This window comes from Epinephelus fuscoguttatus, linkage group LG5 (assembly GCF_011397635.1).
Source record: "Epinephelus fuscoguttatus linkage group LG5, E.fuscoguttatus.final_Chr_v1".
Taxonomy (NCBI): Eukaryota; Metazoa; Chordata; class Actinopteri; order Perciformes; family Serranidae; genus Epinephelus; species Epinephelus fuscoguttatus.
Genome location: NC_064756.1, coordinates 92,696 through 111,148, shown reverse-complemented (window position 1 = coordinate 111,148; position 18,453 = coordinate 92,696). Strand labels below are relative to the sequence as shown.

The window sequence follows — 18,453 nt, the reverse complement described above, 5'->3', positions numbered from 1 at the left end:
TGCTGCCATCATTAGTCATTAGTCATACTTCTACTGTTATTATACACATATGACTATTGTCACACACGTATACTGCCAGATATTAATACATACTTTCAACATATTGTACCACAGTAACCAGAACTATAACTATAATATTATTACTTTCAATAATGTTGTTGTAAGCTACTGTCATTACCTGCATCTCTCTCTCTCTCTCTCACTCTCTCTCTCTCTGTCTCATTGTGTCATGTGGATTACTGTTAATTTATCATGCTGATCTGTTCTGTACGACATCTATTGCACGTCTGTCCATCCTGGAAGAGGGATCCCTCCTCAGTTGCTCTTCCTGAGGTTTCTACTGTTTTTTCCCCGTTAAAGGGTTTTTTGGGGAGTTTTTCCTGATCAGCTGTGAGGGTCTTAGGGACAGAGGGATGTCGTATGCTGTAAAGCCCTGTGAGGCAAATTGTGATTTGTGATATTGGGCTTTATAAACAAAATTGATTGATTGAATTGAGATAAATAAGATGGCCCAAGACCGTTAAGACATTTAAAAACTAATAAAAGAACCTTAAAATCGATCCTGAAACACACGGGGAGCCAATGCAGCCATTTTAAAACTGGTGTAATGTGCGCCCGCCCTCTGGTCCTCGTCAGCACTCGTGCGGCTGAGTTTTGGAGTAGCTGCAGGTTAGAGATGGTCTTTCTGGGAAGACCAGACAGCAGGGCATTACAGTAATCTAAACGACAAGAGATAAAAGCATGCATCAGCACCTCCGTGTTAGCCTGAGAGAGAAACGGGCGGACTCTGGCTATATTCTGAAGATGATAAAAACCTGTCTTTGTTACATTTTTGATGTGTGGAATAAAACTAAGTTAAACTGGTTTTGGTAAAAGTTTCTCTCTCTTGCCTTCAGGACCAATAATTGAAACCTCTGTTTTGTCCTGGTTGAGCTGCAGGAAATTCACTGCCATCCATGATGAACGTATGAATGATGGTGTTATTGATGGACCTATGAATGATGGTGTTACTGATGAACGTATGAATGATGGTGTTATTGATGGACCTATGAATGATGGTGTTACTGATGAACGTATGAATGATGGTGTTATTGATGGACGTATGAATGATGGTGTTATTGATGGACCTATGAATGATGGTGTTATTGATGAACGTATGAATGATGGTGTTATTGATGGACGTATGAATGATGGTGTTATTGATGGACCTATGAATGATGGTGTTATTGATGAATGTACGAATGATGGTGTTATTGATGGACCTATGAATGATGGTGTTATTGATGGACCTATGAATGATGTTGTTATTGATGGACCTATGAATGATGGTGTTATTGATGAACGTATGAATGATGGTGTTATTGATGGACCTATGAATGATGGTGTTATTGATGAACGTATGAATAATGGTGTTATTGATGAACATATGAATGATGGTGTTATTGATGAACGTATGAATGATGGTGTTATTGATGAACGTATGAATGATGGTGTTATTGGTGGACCTATGAATGATGGTGTTATTGATGAATGTATGAATGATGGTGTTATTGATGAACGTATGAATGATGGTGTTATTGATGGACGTATGAATGATGGTGTTATTGATGGACGTATGAATGATGGTGTTATTGATGAATGTATGAATGATGGTGTTATTGATGGACCTATGAATGATGGTGTTATTGATGAACATATGAATGATGGTGTTATTGATGAATGTATGAATGATGGTGTTATTGATGCACCTATGAATGATGGTGTTATTGATGGACATATGAATGATGGTGTTATTGATGAACATATGAATGATGGTGTTATTGGTGGACCTATGAATGATGGTGTTATTGATGGACCTATGAATGATGGTGTTATTGATGGTGTTATTGATGGACCTATGAATGATGGTGTTATTGATGAACGTATGAACATATAAATGATGGTGTTATTGATGAACGTATGAACATATAAATGATGGTGTTATTGATGGACCTATGAATGATGGTGTTATTGATGGACGTATGAATGATGGTGTTATTGGTGGACCTATGAATGATGGTGTTATTGATGGACCTATGAATGATGGTGTTATTGATGAACGTATGAACATATAAATGATGGTGTTATTGATGGACCTATGAATGATGGTGTTATTGATGGACGTATGAATGATGGTTTTATTGATGGCTTATGAAAACAAACAAAATCAGGTTCAGTGTTTTATTGGAAACATTAAGCAGCTCAGAGACACAACACATCTTTAGTCCTCACAGTGACCCTGCGTCCTCGTCATGTCTGTCCTCAGGTTTCAGCTGAGAGGACAAACTTTAGAGGGACAAAGTGTTGCTAAATCATCAGATCTCCCATGTATGAAATCGTAGATGCTCCTGTGATTGGCTCATTGTGGCATGATGACCTCAGACACACCTGCAGACTCAGGTGTTCTTTGTCTCTTTGTTGTTGAACGCAGCAGAGACAGTGGAGGGAAACCCTGCCCAGCTAAGACAATGTGGATCTAAAGCAAGGTGTTCAGTTGTTTCTCAGCAGCGCTGTGGGATCGGTGTCAGAGCGTCATCAGGTGACTCGCCACCTGAACTAACACTGGGGTCAATACAAAGACAGAAAGGAGATAAAAATCATAATGTAGGATGTTATTACAGCTCAGACACTCCTGATCAACAGAACTATCATCATCATCTTCATCATCATGAAGCATCACACAGAGCCTACAGTCTAACATCAGTCCAGGTGGATTGTTTCTACAGCCAATCAGAAGGCAGAGATTCAACTTGATGCCCATTAAAGAGACGCTGGAATGTTTCAGGAGGCAAATTTATGAATCCAATGAATGACTCGCTCTACTCTGTCTGTGATTGGCTGGTTCTCATCAACATCTTTGAATTAGGGTTGTTTAGGGCTAACGTTAGTATGCCAGCCAATCAGATGCAGAGTAAGGAGGAGTAATGCGTGAAGTTCCTTCACCATCGTAGGATTCACAGATTCACCAACAGGAAGCTGATGTGCTCTCCACACCTGTGTCACCTGTCCACATGAACAACAGTGACCGTCACTTTTAAACATGACACAGGTTAACCCTCCGAGACCCACACAGACCAGTCCTCGTCTTTTCTGGGTGGGGCACAGGACATTTTGGGCGAGACAGCAGGTGAACAGTGGACGCCACAGAGAAGGTGTTTACATCATCTGAATGCTCCAACCTGAAGATTAATCAGTGACGCAGCTCAGACACCTCAGCTCTGACTCCGCCCTCGTCACATGTCCACGTTTGGTCATCAACCAACACACCCAAGGTACCCTGGGTGTGTTGGTTGTTGACGTTCTGGGATGCTGTGTCAACTTCAGCCTGTTACATGTCTGTTTTCAAAATACTCTTCTGTTTTCACAGGAAATGTACAGTTTGCATACAGTCTCTTTCAAAATAAAAGCACTATGTCAGTACAACACCACAGGTTCAGGAATATTTTCTTTATGTTTCTACTTTTAAACATCTTTTGGTTCAAAGTGTTTAACGTTGTGACATGTGACTGGCTCGTACACTTTGCCTTCTGGGTAAAAACATCACCACTGCAGGAGTGAGCTCAGCAGATGATGGAAGGCTAGCCAGCTGTTAGCGCTAAAGGTTTAAACCTTCATGGACAGAAGACAGACTTCAGTTGGACAGACGGGCTGTCCTATGTCATCTTCATGTCTCGCCAGACAGAGTCAGCGCATGACACCACCGGACAGACTCAGCGCGTGACACCAAATATCCAACCCGTGCTCACCACAGCTCATCACATATCGCCGCTCTGTCTCTGGACTTTGATGTCAACATGTTATGCACTCGGTTCCTCCTGCTGCTGATGTTTTGGGACGCCACAATCAACACCAGGATGTCAACAAAAGGTTAGATTTGCAGAAAACATCACGGTTTGCCTCAATGTTCACACAATAAGTGAACATCAGGCTGACCCGCCCACCTTCCCTCCCACCGGTCCTGTAGGGACTATCCAGCTCCATAGATTACATCTTTACCGACAGCATTTCAACATGACGCCGCCCAACTGCGTATCATACAGCTGCGACAGGTGCCGTATGGCTGACTGACAGCGAATCATAACAATGACAAAGGTTTGGTGTCAGGTGTCTGATGACAGCATGACGGTATTTGACGACATCAGAATGAGAACCGGCTAAAGAGCTGGACAGTCCCTACAGGACGGGGGAGGGGAGGGGAGGTAGGCGAGTCCAACAAACCCCGGACTTTGATCCAGCAGCCTGTTGTTCACTCCCTGTGTGAACATTGAGTTAAACCATTAATGAGTTTCACTGACAAAGGTTTATTTTGAAAAGACTGTCTGAGGGGCTGTCCACACCAACACAGGTATTTATATAATTGTGACTCTTTGCTCACAGTTTGGCCTTTCATCCACACATAACTGCAGTTTTGGGGCCCTGTAACCGGAGTTATTTGTAACCGGAGTCCAGAGTGAACTTTTTGGAAAAGTCCGGTGTCAGCAGTCATGTGTGGACAGGATAACCGCAGTTATTTTGTCTCGTCTCCATTGTGTGACGTCACAGTGTGCGACGTAAACAGACAACAGCTGTGTTATTACCCGATCCAGTGTGTGCGAGAGACAATTTGAGGATGAACCTAAACAAAATACTGCTGCTATTTAGCAGCATATCAGCACTTTGTGGCTGTATCATACAACTAACGCTACTCAACCATATCCAGCAACAGAGGCACAAGAGTGTGCTATTACGGAGACTGCTCCTGCTGCATAATAGTACCCCAACACACCAACACCACTTGTTGTTTTTCCGGTAATGATGTTTTACTGCCTTCTGATTGGCTACAATGGCCTTACAGTTGGGAGTTATATCGCCACCTACTGCTTTGGCATGTGTATTACATTGCTTGACAGTGGAATTTGCAGTGTCATGTGGATGGAGGTATTTTTATTACACCGCTTGTATGGATGCAGATTTTTTAAAAACTGGAGGCCAAAAAAGTTCGGTTTTAAAAATGCCTGTGTTCGTGTGGACTAGGCCTGAATCTAATGAACAGGAAACAGCCCGCCGCCTTGGAACGTCAACAACAGACGGCAGAGGAAACCCAGCGTGTCAGATTTAAATGTGAAGGTCACTGATGACAAACCAGTGACATGTGGTGAGTTTAAACTTTACCTTTCAGCGGTGTTGTGGTGACAGCGAGGTTACGTTAAGGTACAAAAATGCATTGGAAAACATTCGGAAAACATACGGGTATAAAATTAGGGTTTTTGGGAAACAGCTGAAAATGGCTGGTGGTTGAAAAGTTGCAAGGAACACAAACACAGAACAGAGAGGCGGCCATCTTTTCTCGCTGTCAGGACCATTAAGATGTAACATATTGGTGGTTTGTAGAAACGTACGATGCCAACAGTTTCTTCAGGTGTGACAGATCGACGCAGTGACATCACAATCAACTGGGCTGTGGGGGCGGGGTTAATGATCTGGATTTATCTGGTTGGTTAACTTGGCGACGGCTAATTTGGGGGTGATTTTGGCGGTTGAATCTGATCGTCTGTCGGTTGATTGGTGTTAAATGATTTTAGGAAAAGCACATTATGGATCTACAATAATTTATGTCCTACAGGTCAGCGGCGAGCATTTACTCATCAGCAGCGGTGGGAATAGGGTCAGAGGACGCGGGCCAGGTGTAGGTGCCATTCACAGGTACGATGGGCGCTCTCAGTAAGGGCATGTCACACATGTCAGGGTGTAGCAGGAAGCCGGAGAAGGTGCTGCTGGCTTCATTACTGACGTACATGCCATTAGTGACGGCGTCCTTCACCTGGACCCACACAATGTCCCCGCGGGCCAGGTGGAGGACGACGGACTGCGAGGTTGTCCCAAATGGTTTGACGCATGTGTTTATGACAACTGCCTGGAAGTTATGGAACAGGCCAACTTTGAGGACTCGCTGGTAGACGGAGACGTGGAAGCTGAAGACATAGGTGCCATTGACGGGGGCGGTGTAGATGCCAGAGGTGGGGTCATAGCTCCCCTGGATGTTGTAATGAACGTGGGCAAAGATGACGGGGGCGAGGGGTGGGGGAAAACTGGTCGTCAGTGCTGCAGCGAAGGCCGACTGGACGCCGGGCATGCAGGGACCGGGACGACCCATCATTCCCATGGGCCCCATGTCTCCCTTTATCCCCTGTGTCCCTATCGGCCCTGTGGGCCCCATCTGTCCCTGGTCCCCTTTGTCTCCCTTGTCCCCCCTCTGTCCTGGGGCCCCATCCTCTCCGTCTGTACAGTTACAGTCCCCCATAGGTCCTGGTTCTCCCTTCAATCCCTCAGATCCAGGAACACCAGGGTGACCCATCTCACCCATGTCCCCCTTTGGTCCTTTAGGTCCCGGCAGTCCAGGTTCACCATGTGGACCTCTGACCCCCACAGGGCCAGGAACACCGGGAGGTCCTGGGGGACCCTCAGTGGCCTCACAGTCACCGGGACAGACGCCATCGTCTCCTTTAGGACCCTGATCCCCCATACGTCCCTCAAGACCTGGCTCCCCCTTCTCCCCTGAGGGGCGACAGAGACCAGATGAGACACAGGAAGTGACACGTGTCGGACAACAATGAGGATGAAGCGCCGGTCTCACCTTTAAAGCCTCGCTCTCCTTTGGATCCCATAAAGCCCTGCAGTCCTCGGTCCCCCTTCAGTCCCTCATCTCCTTTCTGTCCTAAGAGTTCAACAGAGACAGAGAAGCATCAGAGGACGGACAGGTAGAGACACCTCTGAGACATTAGCGCAAAGCATGATGGGAAAGTGTTTACCTTTGACTCCTGGTCTGCCCACGAAACCTGGAGGACCTCTGAACCCCGTCAACCCTCTTGGTCCAGGACTGCCGGGAGGACCTGAAGAGACAGAGGACAGAGGGACAGGGGACAGGAGGACAGAGAGACAGAAGGACAGAGGGACAGAGAGACAGAGGGACAAAGGACAGAGAGACACAGGGACAAAGGACAGAGGACAGAGACTTGTTAGTAGACTCACATCATCTAACTGATCCTGGATCAACTCAGCCCCCTCAGACTGATCCAGGTCATGTATGAGGCAACAGATTGTTCAGAGTAATGAAATTACTCTGAGTAATCAGATTGCTCAGATGGTCTGTGGACTGAAATATTTAAAACTCTGTTTTTTCTGATGAGATCAAAATAAAGTCTGAAAGCAGCATGAGAAAAGTGACGATGCTCCGGGTTACAAAGGGTTAAATTTATTTATTAAATAAATTTTCATGTTATAGATTTGTGTATTTATATAAACGTTCCCTCAGTATTTATGATTCATTAAATAAAAGCTGACACTATGTGAGTGAGTGAGTGAGTGTAATGCATACGGTGTTGTGTATCCTTAACTATTCATGGCAAAGTAGGGCCCCTGGAGCTTATCCCACTTAGGGCCCCCAGATGTCCAGGGCTGGCCCTGATCTGACGTGTCACTGTGACCTCACCTGGTGGTCCACGGTCTCCTCTGTCCCCTTTGGGCCCCTGGCTGCTCTTACAGTGTGTACAGAGACAGTACCAGGGGATGTGGTCTGCGGGGACGGGCTCCGGGCCCTGCAGCAGCATCTGACAGTAAGCCTCCACGGCGCCATCCGGGGTCCCCGTCATGTTGTCTCCGTCGGGATAATGTTCGGGGCCGTCCATGGGCGGGTAAGGAGGCATCGGAGGAAGGAAGCGAGGAGACTCCCCGTCGCCTGAGTAGAATGGCTCAGGCATCGCCATGACGACAGGGACCGCCAGCAACAGGAAGTGAAGAGGAAACTTCAACATGATCTGCAGAGAGGTTATATTACTGATTACTGATCATTATTGATCAGACAGCAGTCTGTGCTCACAGCTCATCATCATCATCATCACCATCATCATCATTATCATCATCATTATCATCATCATCACCATCATCAGAGACGGGACAGACAGAGAAGAGACAGACAGGCTGTTATGTATTATTATGTTGTCCTGTTCTGTATATATTGTAAACACTGTATCTTACTTTTAATGCTTCTGTTTTAGAGTTATGGTTTCATAACATCTTACCAGAGGATGACAGTTGTGAATTAGCCAGCTGGCTAAAACTGGCACATTTACAGTAATGTTGATTAATGTGTACTGTCCTTTTTATAAATAGAATAAACTGAAACTGAAACAGAGACGGGACAGACAGAGACTAGACAGATGGAGAGGGGACAGACAGATACTGGACAGCAACTACACTAAACTCATTTACTGTTATCTTACATTTATATTTAAAAACTTTCAAAGACTTTTCCAGGTTCTCCAGGATCATGGGAACCAGGATGAGTGGTGTTGGATTATTTTGCTTATATGTAACAACTCATTTGGCCGATGACCTATGACTGATGACCGATGACTGATGACCAATGACTGATGACCTATGACTGATGACCTACGACTGATGACTGATGACTGATGACCGATGACTGATGACCGATGACTGATGACCGATGACCGATGACCGATGACCTACGACTGATGACCTATGACTGATGACCTACGACTGATGACTGATGACTGATGACCTACGACTGATGACTGATGACGGTGACCCATGACTGATGACCTACGACTGATGACTGATGACCAATGACCTATGACCGATGACCAATGACTGATGACCGATGACCTACGACTGATGACCGATGACCAATGACTGATGACCGATGACCTACGACTGATGACTGATGACCTACAACTGATGACCGATGACCTACGACTGATGACTGATGACTGATGACCGATGACCTACGACTGATGACTGATGACAGATGACCTGTGACCTATGACTGATGACTGATGACAGATGACCTATGACTGATGACCGATGACCTACGACTGATGACGGTGACCTATGACTGATGACCTATGACCTACAGCTGATGACTGATGACCGATGACTGATGACCAATGACTGATGACCTATGACTGATGACCTACGACTGATGACTGATGACTGATGACCGATGACTGATGACCGATGACCGATGGTCTACGACTGATGACCTACGACTGATGACTGATGACTGATGACCTACGACTGATGACTGATGACCAATGACCTATGACTGATGACCAATGACTGATGACCGATGACCTACGACTGATGACCGATGACCAATGACTGATGACTGATGACAGATGACCTACGACTGATGACTGATGACAGATGACCTATGACCGATGACTGATGACTGATGACCTATGACTGATGACTGATGACAGATGACCTATGACTGATGACCGATGACCTACGACTGATGACGGTGACCTATGACTGATGACCTATGACCTACAGCTGATGACTGATGACCGATGACCTATGACTGATGACCTACAACTGATGACCGATGACCTACGACTGATGACCTATGACTGATGACCGATGACCTATGACTGATGACCGACGACCTATAACCGATGACCTATGACTGATGGCCTATGACTGATGACTGATGACAGATGATCGATGACCAGTGACCTATGACGATGACCTATGACTGATGACCGATGATCGATGACCGAGGACCTATGACCGATGATCAATGACCAATGACCTATGACGACGACCTATGACTGATGACCTATGACTGATGACCGAGGACCAATGATCTATGATGATGACCGATGATCAACGACAGATGACAGATGACCAATTAACGATGATCGAATTAAACCCCATTTAAAATCATTTTAAATCATCTCTTTCTTTCTGCTCTTAAAGGTGACTAATTTGAATTATAAATTATGTAGTGATTAATTTTTACCTTTTATATCTTTTGTTTCGTCTTGTCTGTGTCCTTTATTATATTTAATTACTGTGTGACTCACATTGACTCGTCCTGTTGTATGAAACGTTAAACAGATAAATCTGTGCTGTCTGATGTTACAGCTGATTTATCTCCATGTGTCTGTGTCAGACTGTTGCTTCATCGTCTGAGTTATAAAGATCGTTCCCTTTAATGTGACAAAATAAGAACTGACACAGCCTCCTGTAGATTCACTCTGTGCTGCTTTGATATATCCATAAAACAGTTTTTGAAGTCCTGACACAGACCTGCAGGGTCCACACCCGTCAGCTGTTTAATCATTTCACTGCTACAGTAAAGGACTTTAATTCTTCCCTCCTGGTTCTCTGTATTTTTGGATCGTCTTCCTGTTGTTCCCTGTTGTTCCCTGAACAACTGACACAGTTTTAATCTACGTTTGATTAAACAGAGCAGTCATCTCTCTGTAAATATAAATATCATCATTTTTCTTATTTCAAAGTCGATACAGACGACGTGCTGATGTTCTCGTCTGTCCGTCTCTGAGGTATCTGAGGACAGAAAAACTTTAAAAACATGGCTCATTTATAAATGATAATAATAGAAGGATCCCTGCAGCTGTTAACGGAGCTCTGAAGTGATTATTGATCTGTTTATTAATAATGTTTGTTCATTTATTGACCTCTGATCACTTTAATCAAAAGTCTCAGAGCAAAGTAACTTCAGTATCAGTCAGAGGATTATATCTATAATTATACAATATCATATATTATATCCATAATCACTGGGGTCACTTATTTATTAAACATCATTATTATTAGTAGTAGTAGTAGTATTAAAAATAATTGTTGTTGTTATTATTAATTGGTATTATTGTTAATAACAACAACAATTATTATTATTAATACTAATAATAATCAGAATAATTCATTCATTCATTCATTCATCTTCTAACCGCTTCATCCTCTTGAGGGTCGCGGGGGGGTGGAGCCTATCCCAGCTGACACTGGGTGAGAGGCAGGGTTCACCCTGGACAGGTCACCAGACTATCACAGGGCTGACACATAGAGACAGACAACCATTCACACTCACATTCACACCTACGGACAATTTAGAGTCACCAATTAACCTGCATGTCTTTGGACTGTGGGAGGAAGCTGGAGCACCTGGAGGAAACCCACGCTGACACAGGGAGAACATGTCAGAGCACCTGGAGGAAACCCACGCTGACACAGGGAGAACATGTCAGAGCACCTGGAGGAAACCCACGCTGACATGGGGAGAACATGCAAACTCCACACAGAAGGGCTCCCACACCCGGAATCGAACCGGGAACCCTCTTGCTGTGAGGCAACAGTGCTAACCACCACACCACCGTGCCGCCCTGATCAGAATAATAATGATGATTATTATTATTTAAATAATAATCATGATAATAATAATAACTGTTGTTACTATCAATAATGAGAGAATTTTGCTCATATGAATAATTTTCTGTATCTTTGATTGACTTAATGCTGTTTGTCTTTTTTAATATTCTTTTTCCTTTATTTGAATATTATTAAACATATAAAATACTAATAATATAAACTGTATAATAATAATATGATATATTTTGGCTCTGAGCAGGATCAGCTGTTATAGATAATTAATACGTGTCATATTTAAAAGATTATTTTTGTGGGCCTTTTTTTGCCTTTAATGAAATAGGGAGACAGAGAGAGAGTGGGGAATGACATGCAGCAAAGGGCCATGATTTGAACCGGATTTGAACCCGTGGCCGCTGCAGCGAGGCAATGCCTCTGTACATGGGGCACCGGCACTATCCACTACGCTACCAACTCCCCATGTGTCATATTTCTTTTGTCTATTTTGTCTTTTTACATATTATAATTTTGTAAATCAAAATGATTATTAATAATTAAAGTTTTTAAAATGTCTTTGTATTTTCTAGTAAATAAATATTAAATATGATGTGTGTGTGTGTGTCTGACTCACCGTCTCTGAAGCGTCTCTGAAGTGTCTCTGAAGTGTCTGAAGTCACCTGCAGCTGATCTCACCTGTCTCACTCACAGCTGCTAATAAAACACCTGGACTCCGCCTACTCACTGAAAGTCAGCACAGGTAAGTGTGTGTGTGTGTGTGTGTGTGTGTGTGTGTGTGTATGTGTCTGTGTATGTGTGTGCTTGTGTGCGTGTGTGTGTGCGTGTGTGTGTGCGTGTGTGTGCGTGTGCGCAGCAGACTGAAGAGCAGGTTTTTATTTGGGACATTTTTTGTCTGTGATCAGGAAGATTTTTGGGTTACTGAGTGTGTGTGTGTGTGTGTGTGTGTGTCTGTGTGCGTGTATGTGTCTGTGTATGTGTGTGCGTGTGTGTGCGTGTGTGTGTGTGTGTGTCTGTGTCTGTGTGTGTGTATGTGTGTATGTCTTTGTGATGTTTTTGTATTTGCTGTTAAATGTGTGACCTCGTTATCATAATTCACACAGGTGTCACATCGCAGTGTGAAAACACACACACATTCATCATGCGTCATCATCAGATATCACAACACAACACTTCCTGTATGAGGATCAAATACAGACCCTATCCACCTTATTCCCCCATGATGCCTTGCATGGATTATTGGTGCAAATTCCAGCATTGAACTGAAACTGGCAATTTCCAATGGTAACAGTGTGTTTACAGTTTGTTTACAGTCTGTTTACAGTCTGTTTACAGTCTGTTTATAGTCTGTTTACAGTCTGTTTATAGTTTGTTTACAGTCTGTTTACAGTCTGCTTACAGTTTGTTTACAGTTTGTTTACAGTCTGCTTACAGTTTGTTTACAGTCTGTTTATAGTTTGTTTACAGTCTGTTTATAGTTTGTTTACAGTCTGTTTACAGTTTGTTTACAGTCTGTTTACAGTCTGTTTACAGTCTGTTTATAGTCTGTTTATAGTTTGTTTACAGTCTGTTTACAGTTTGTTTACAGTCTGTTTACAGTCTGTTTATAGTCTGTTTATAGTTTGTTTACAGTCTGTTTATAGTTTGTTTACAGTCTGTTTATAGTCTGCTTACAGTTTGTTTACAGTCTGTTTATAGTCTGTTTATAGTTTGTTTACAGTCTGTTTATAGTTTGTTTACAGTCTGTTTACAGTTTGTTTACAGTCTGTTTACAGTCTGTTTACAGTCTGTTTATAGTCTGTTTATAGTCTGTTTACAGTCTGTTTACAGTCTGCTTACAGTTTGTTTACAGTTTGTTTACAGTCTGCTTACAGTTTGTTTACAGTCTGTTTATAGTCTGTTTATAGTTTGTTTACAGTCTGTTTACAGTTTGTTTACAGTCTGTTTACAGTCTGTTTATAGTTTGTTTACAGTCTGTTTACAGTCTGTTTCCACTCTGTTTACAGTCTGCTTACAGTTTGTTTACAGTTTGTTTACAGTCTGTTTATAGTTTGTTTATAGTTTGTTTACAGTCTGTTTACAGTCTGTTTATAGTCTGTTTATAGTTTGTTTACAGTCTGTTTACAGTCTGTTTCCACTCTGTTTACAGTCTGTTTATCGTTTGTTTATAGTTTGTTTCCACTCTGTTTACAGTCTGTTTCCACTCTGTTTACAGTCTGCTTACAGTTTGTTTACAGTTTGTTTACAGTCTGTTTATAGTTTGTTTATAGTTTGTTTACAGTTTGTTTACAGTCTGTTCATAGTTTGTTTACAGTCTGTTTACAGTTTGTTTACAGTCTGTTTATAGTCTGTTTATAGTTTGTTTACAGTTTGTTTATAGTCTTTTTACAGTTTGTTTACAGTCTGTTTACAGTTTGTTTACACTCTGTTTACAGTCTGTTTCCACTCTGTTTACAGTCTGTTTATCGTTTGTTTATAGTTTGTTTAAAGTCTGTTTACAGTTTGTTTACACTCTGTTTACAGTCTGTTTATAGTCTGTTTCCACTCTGTTTACAGTCTGTTTATCGTTTGTTTACAGTCTGTTTACAGTTTGTTTACACTCTGTTTACAGTCTGTTTATAGTCTGTTTCCACTCTGTTTACAGTCTGTTTATCGTTTGTTTATAGTTTGTTTACAGTCTGTTTATGTCTGTTTACATCTTACTTGTTCTGTTACTTTACTTTGTTTTTGTTGTTTCGCTCGTGGTGGAATCGCTCCTTTTACTCTGCCACTCGACCGTCGCTCAGCAACACCGCGTTGTTTACTCCAGGGATCAGCTGATGGAGCTGAAGCCGGCCGGCCTGGCTATGGTGAGGGAGGATATCCCTGCTGAACTTTGGAGGAAAACACACCGGGGATGCAGAGGTAAAGGATCGCTACGGCGGCGGAAAGGAGCGAAACACCGGAGACTTATGGAGAGGAAGACATATCTCATGTCTCCCACCTATCATCATGGGCAACGTGAGATCACTGGGGAATAAGATGGACGAGCTTACAACCCTAACCCGGAGTCATCAGGAATACCGGGAGTGATGATTTTCTCGGAGTCATGGCTACACACGGATGTTCCTGACCACAATGTTTCCACCGTGGGTTTCCACACTGTCCGGGCTAACAGGGACTGCACTAAGAGCGGTAAGCGTAAAGGAGGTGGGCTTGCTGTTTACGTGAACAACAGGTGGTGCAATCCTGGTCACATCACAGTCAAAGACCGCATCTGCAGCCCGGATATTGACAGTTTGATTACAGTCTGTTTATAGTTTGTTTCCACTCTGTTTACGGTTTGTTTACAGTCTGTTTATAGTTTGTTCACACCACCTGTTGTAGCTCAAACAGGATCAGGTGATCAAAATCTCGTCATCTCTGACAGCCATCTATTAGTTAGCATGCTAACTGTTAGCTCGCCCTGCTCCGTTAAAATATTGTTAACGTTAACATGTCCCAAGCAGCTTAAGGAAACATCTGCTCCTCCTAAAGATGATTTATGATTTCTGACACTAAGACATAACTCAGTATTAACTGTAGCTCCATGTAAAGTGAATAAATGTGATGTTTCCAGCTAATCCTCCGCTCGTCTGTGTTAACCACGCAGTTTGCACGTTTTTTAACGTCTGATTTATTAAAAACTGTTCTGAGTGAAACATGAAGCTGAATTCAGCAGCAGACTTTATGTGTTTATATGATATAAAGGCAGTACAGTAAATCAGTGACACATTCTCAGCCCTGATGACTAAATACATATTTCACAGTTTATTTTCTAATGTAGGTTGAGACTGAAGTCAGACGGGGAAAGACAGGGACATCATGTGCTAACGCTGAGTGACGCACTTGTCAGTCTACGTGTCATTCTCTGCTGATAACACTGATTTAAACTCTCGTGGTTTTATTTCTCATATCAATGGTAACCATGGCAACAGGAACAATCCCTTTTTGTCCTGGTTACATGTTCAACATGTAGTGGTTTATCATACATAATATTACTTTTATTCACATTACACTACAACAACTACACAACACACACACACACACACACACACACACACACTACTACCACAGAGTCATATTCTCACTCCTCATCATTCCTCATTGGGACACTCTGATATTGTTTAAGGATTTGGCAGACAGTCAGCATTAAGACAGTGTGTGAAGCTTGATTCATCCACCAGATGTTACCTTTTTAGGAAACAATGTCCCAGCTGAAGATAGCAGGAATTGGCTCATAAGAAACACAGGCGAGGACTGGTCTAGTCTTCTGTTCATCAGATCATCTAACTCCGCTCTATTCCCTGAATCTGCAGGTAATATGTACTTTGTTCCAACTATTGTAATATCATTGAATACATAATAAATATACTATTGAACTGCACTGATTGGTCTGTCATCATTATTTATCACCACAAACACACAGTTGCTGAAGACAACCATATAGCTCAGACTGGTTGGTAGTCGTCACAGACACGGACAGTGCAACAGGTACCAGAGCTCCACAGAGACATTTTAGAAAATGCTGAGTTAACATAAATTAAATATTTGTTAAATATAAACTGAAGGAAAATGACTTTGGAAAAGAACCAGCGTTGGCAGTTAGCCACCAAGAGTAGCCACTGGGGCTAAGCACAGACAGTCTATGGGACTAACTAGCTCACTGCTACTTCCTCTGTCTCACAGGAAGTTGCGCCCAGAATCATTTCTACAGTCGTGGATAAAAGTCTGAGAAACCAGGATCATCACATCCTGGTTTAATATTCAAACTGATAAACTTTATTGTTCTTTATAAATGAACACTCAGGTTGTAATAAAGTAGTGAGAAACACCTGTGTGTGGCCTTCCACAGGTAAACAGCTGAAGAGGTAACAGATTAAATAGTCACAGTGGTGCTCCATGGTCATAAAATGTGACTCAGTAGTCACAGTCTGGAGCTCTGCAGGTACAATAAACACTCCATAAACTCACACTGTTGATAAATCAACAGGAAAAAAGTCCAATACTAACAAGCTGAAAGGGGGCATATCTCCACCTATCGTAGAGGAGTCGCACATACTTGGCTCAATAAATGGATTCCCCTCCCGTGCTTGTATACTGGGACAAGGACAGTAGGCCAGTTAAACGTCCTCGTCCAGCTGGAACATGGAGACAGACTGAGTGACGGAGCAGCAGAACTCTCAGATTCTTATTCTGTCCATTAAAATCTTTATGTATTGTCAGTGATGAGACGCAGCAGAGGACAAAGGACAAAGGACAGAGGACGGAGGACAGAGGACAGAGGACAGGGGACAGGAGTTGATCCAGCTCAGACCTTCTGAAGCTTGGTCATGTGAAAGTGGTTTGGTTGAGCTGGTCTGGTTCCCACTAAGAGCTCTTTGATGTGTAAGGTGACCTGGTTAGGACCTGAGAGGCCGGGCTGATAATGCACAGGTGTAACTGTGATACCTCTGTGTGTGAAGTAACACCTGGACTGATTGAAGCCCGTCACCGGATACTGCTCACACCTGCACTCTATAGGTGTCACGTCATCACCACACAGGCCTGGGAACGAGGGTGGACGACTCATGTAGGTCAGCTGTGGCCTCTGTGGTCATGTAGGGCACCTGATCCAGGTGACACACCCACGCCATCAATGCCACGTTCACTTCCTGTTAATCACTTCCTACCTGGTTCTGGCACAGAGCCAAGCTGTTCCCACAGTCCTGACAAGCAGGAAGTGACACTGTTCCCAATGGACCAACAGTTGTTATTTAGGTCCATTAGATGACGAGCTGCCTGTTAATGACGCTGTGGGCTAATGGGCATGTAGCTACTTCCATGTTTCACATGATACGTCATGTTTGTAGTCGACCAATGAAGATGAGTTTACATATCACCTTGGGTTCGTCCTTCACCTTCTCAAAATGATCCCACACTTTGGATTTCCTGCCCGACATGTTATTAACTAGCCTGTGGAATAACTGCAGGTACCAGCCCTGGAGATTAACCTGACTCCTGTCTGACTGCTGAGCGTGGACACTTCCTGTGTCTGTCCTTTCAAAGTAAAGTCACACATGGTCCAGTCACATAGGTTTGGATTTATTTTGACAAGGTGCAGCTTGTACTCTCTGCGACTAAGTGACCTGGACCCTGACCTGATGACTGAGGACACATCTGGACCCTGACCTGATGACTGAGGACACATCTGGACCCTGACCTGATGACTGAGGACACATCTGGACCCTGACCTGGTGACTGAGGACACATCTGGACCCTGACCTGATGACTGAGGACACATCTGGACCCTGACATGATGACTGAGAACACATCTGGACCCTGACATGGTGACTGAGGACACATCTGGACCCTGACCTGATGACTGAGGACACATCTGGACCCTGACCTGGTGACTGAGGACACATCTGGACCCTGTCCTGATGACTGAGGACACATCTGGACCCTGACCTGGTGACTGAGGACACATCTGGACCCTGACCTGATGACTGAGGACACATCTGGACCCTGACCTGGTGACTGAGGACACATCTGGACCCTGACCTGATGACTGAGGACACATCTGGACCCTGACATGGTGACTGAGGACACATCTGGACCCTGACATGGTGACTGAGGACACATCTGGACCCTGACCTGATGACTGAGGACACATCTGGACCCTGACCTGGTGACCAAGGACACATCTGGACCCTGACCTGGTGACTGAGGACACATCTGGACCCTGACCTGATGACTGAGGACACATCTGGACCCTGACCTGATGACTGAGAACACATCTGGACCCTGACATGGTGACTGAGGACACATCTGGACCCTGACCTGATGACTGAGGACACATCTGGACCCTGACCTGATGACTGAGGACACATCTGGACCCTGACATGGTGACTGAGGACACATCTGGACCCTGACCTGATGACTGAGGACACATCTGGACCCTGACCTGATGACTGAGGACACATCTGGACCCTGACCTGATGACTGAGGACACATCTGGACCCTGACCTGATGACTGAGGACACATCTGGACCCTGACATGGTGACTGAGGACACATCTGGACCCTGACCTGATGACTGAGGACACATCTGGACCCTGACCTGGTGACTGAGGACACATCTGGACCCTGACATGGTGACTGAGGACACATCTGGACCCTGACCTGATGACTGAGGACACATCTGGACCCTGACCTGATGACTGAGGACACA

General features: G+C 43.8%; 1 protein-coding gene across 1 annotated transcript; it reads right to left on the bottom strand.

The window, feature by feature from the left end:
• Positions 1–5,656: 5,656 nt before the first annotated feature.
• LOC125888444 (complement C1q tumor necrosis factor-related protein 7) lies at positions 5,657–11,880 on the bottom strand. Its single transcript, XM_049575829.1, has 5 exons — positions 11,840–11,880; positions 7,508–7,832; positions 6,828–6,908; positions 6,653–6,733; positions 5,657–6,573 (listed from the first exon to the last, which is right to left on the bottom strand). Exons 2-5 carry the CDS (start codon positions 7,827–7,829, stop codon positions 5,657–5,659), a joined length of 1,401 nt encoding a protein of 466 aa, XP_049431786.1. The 5' UTR covers positions 7,830–7,832; positions 11,840–11,880.
• Positions 11,881–18,453: the final 6,573 nt, after the last annotated feature.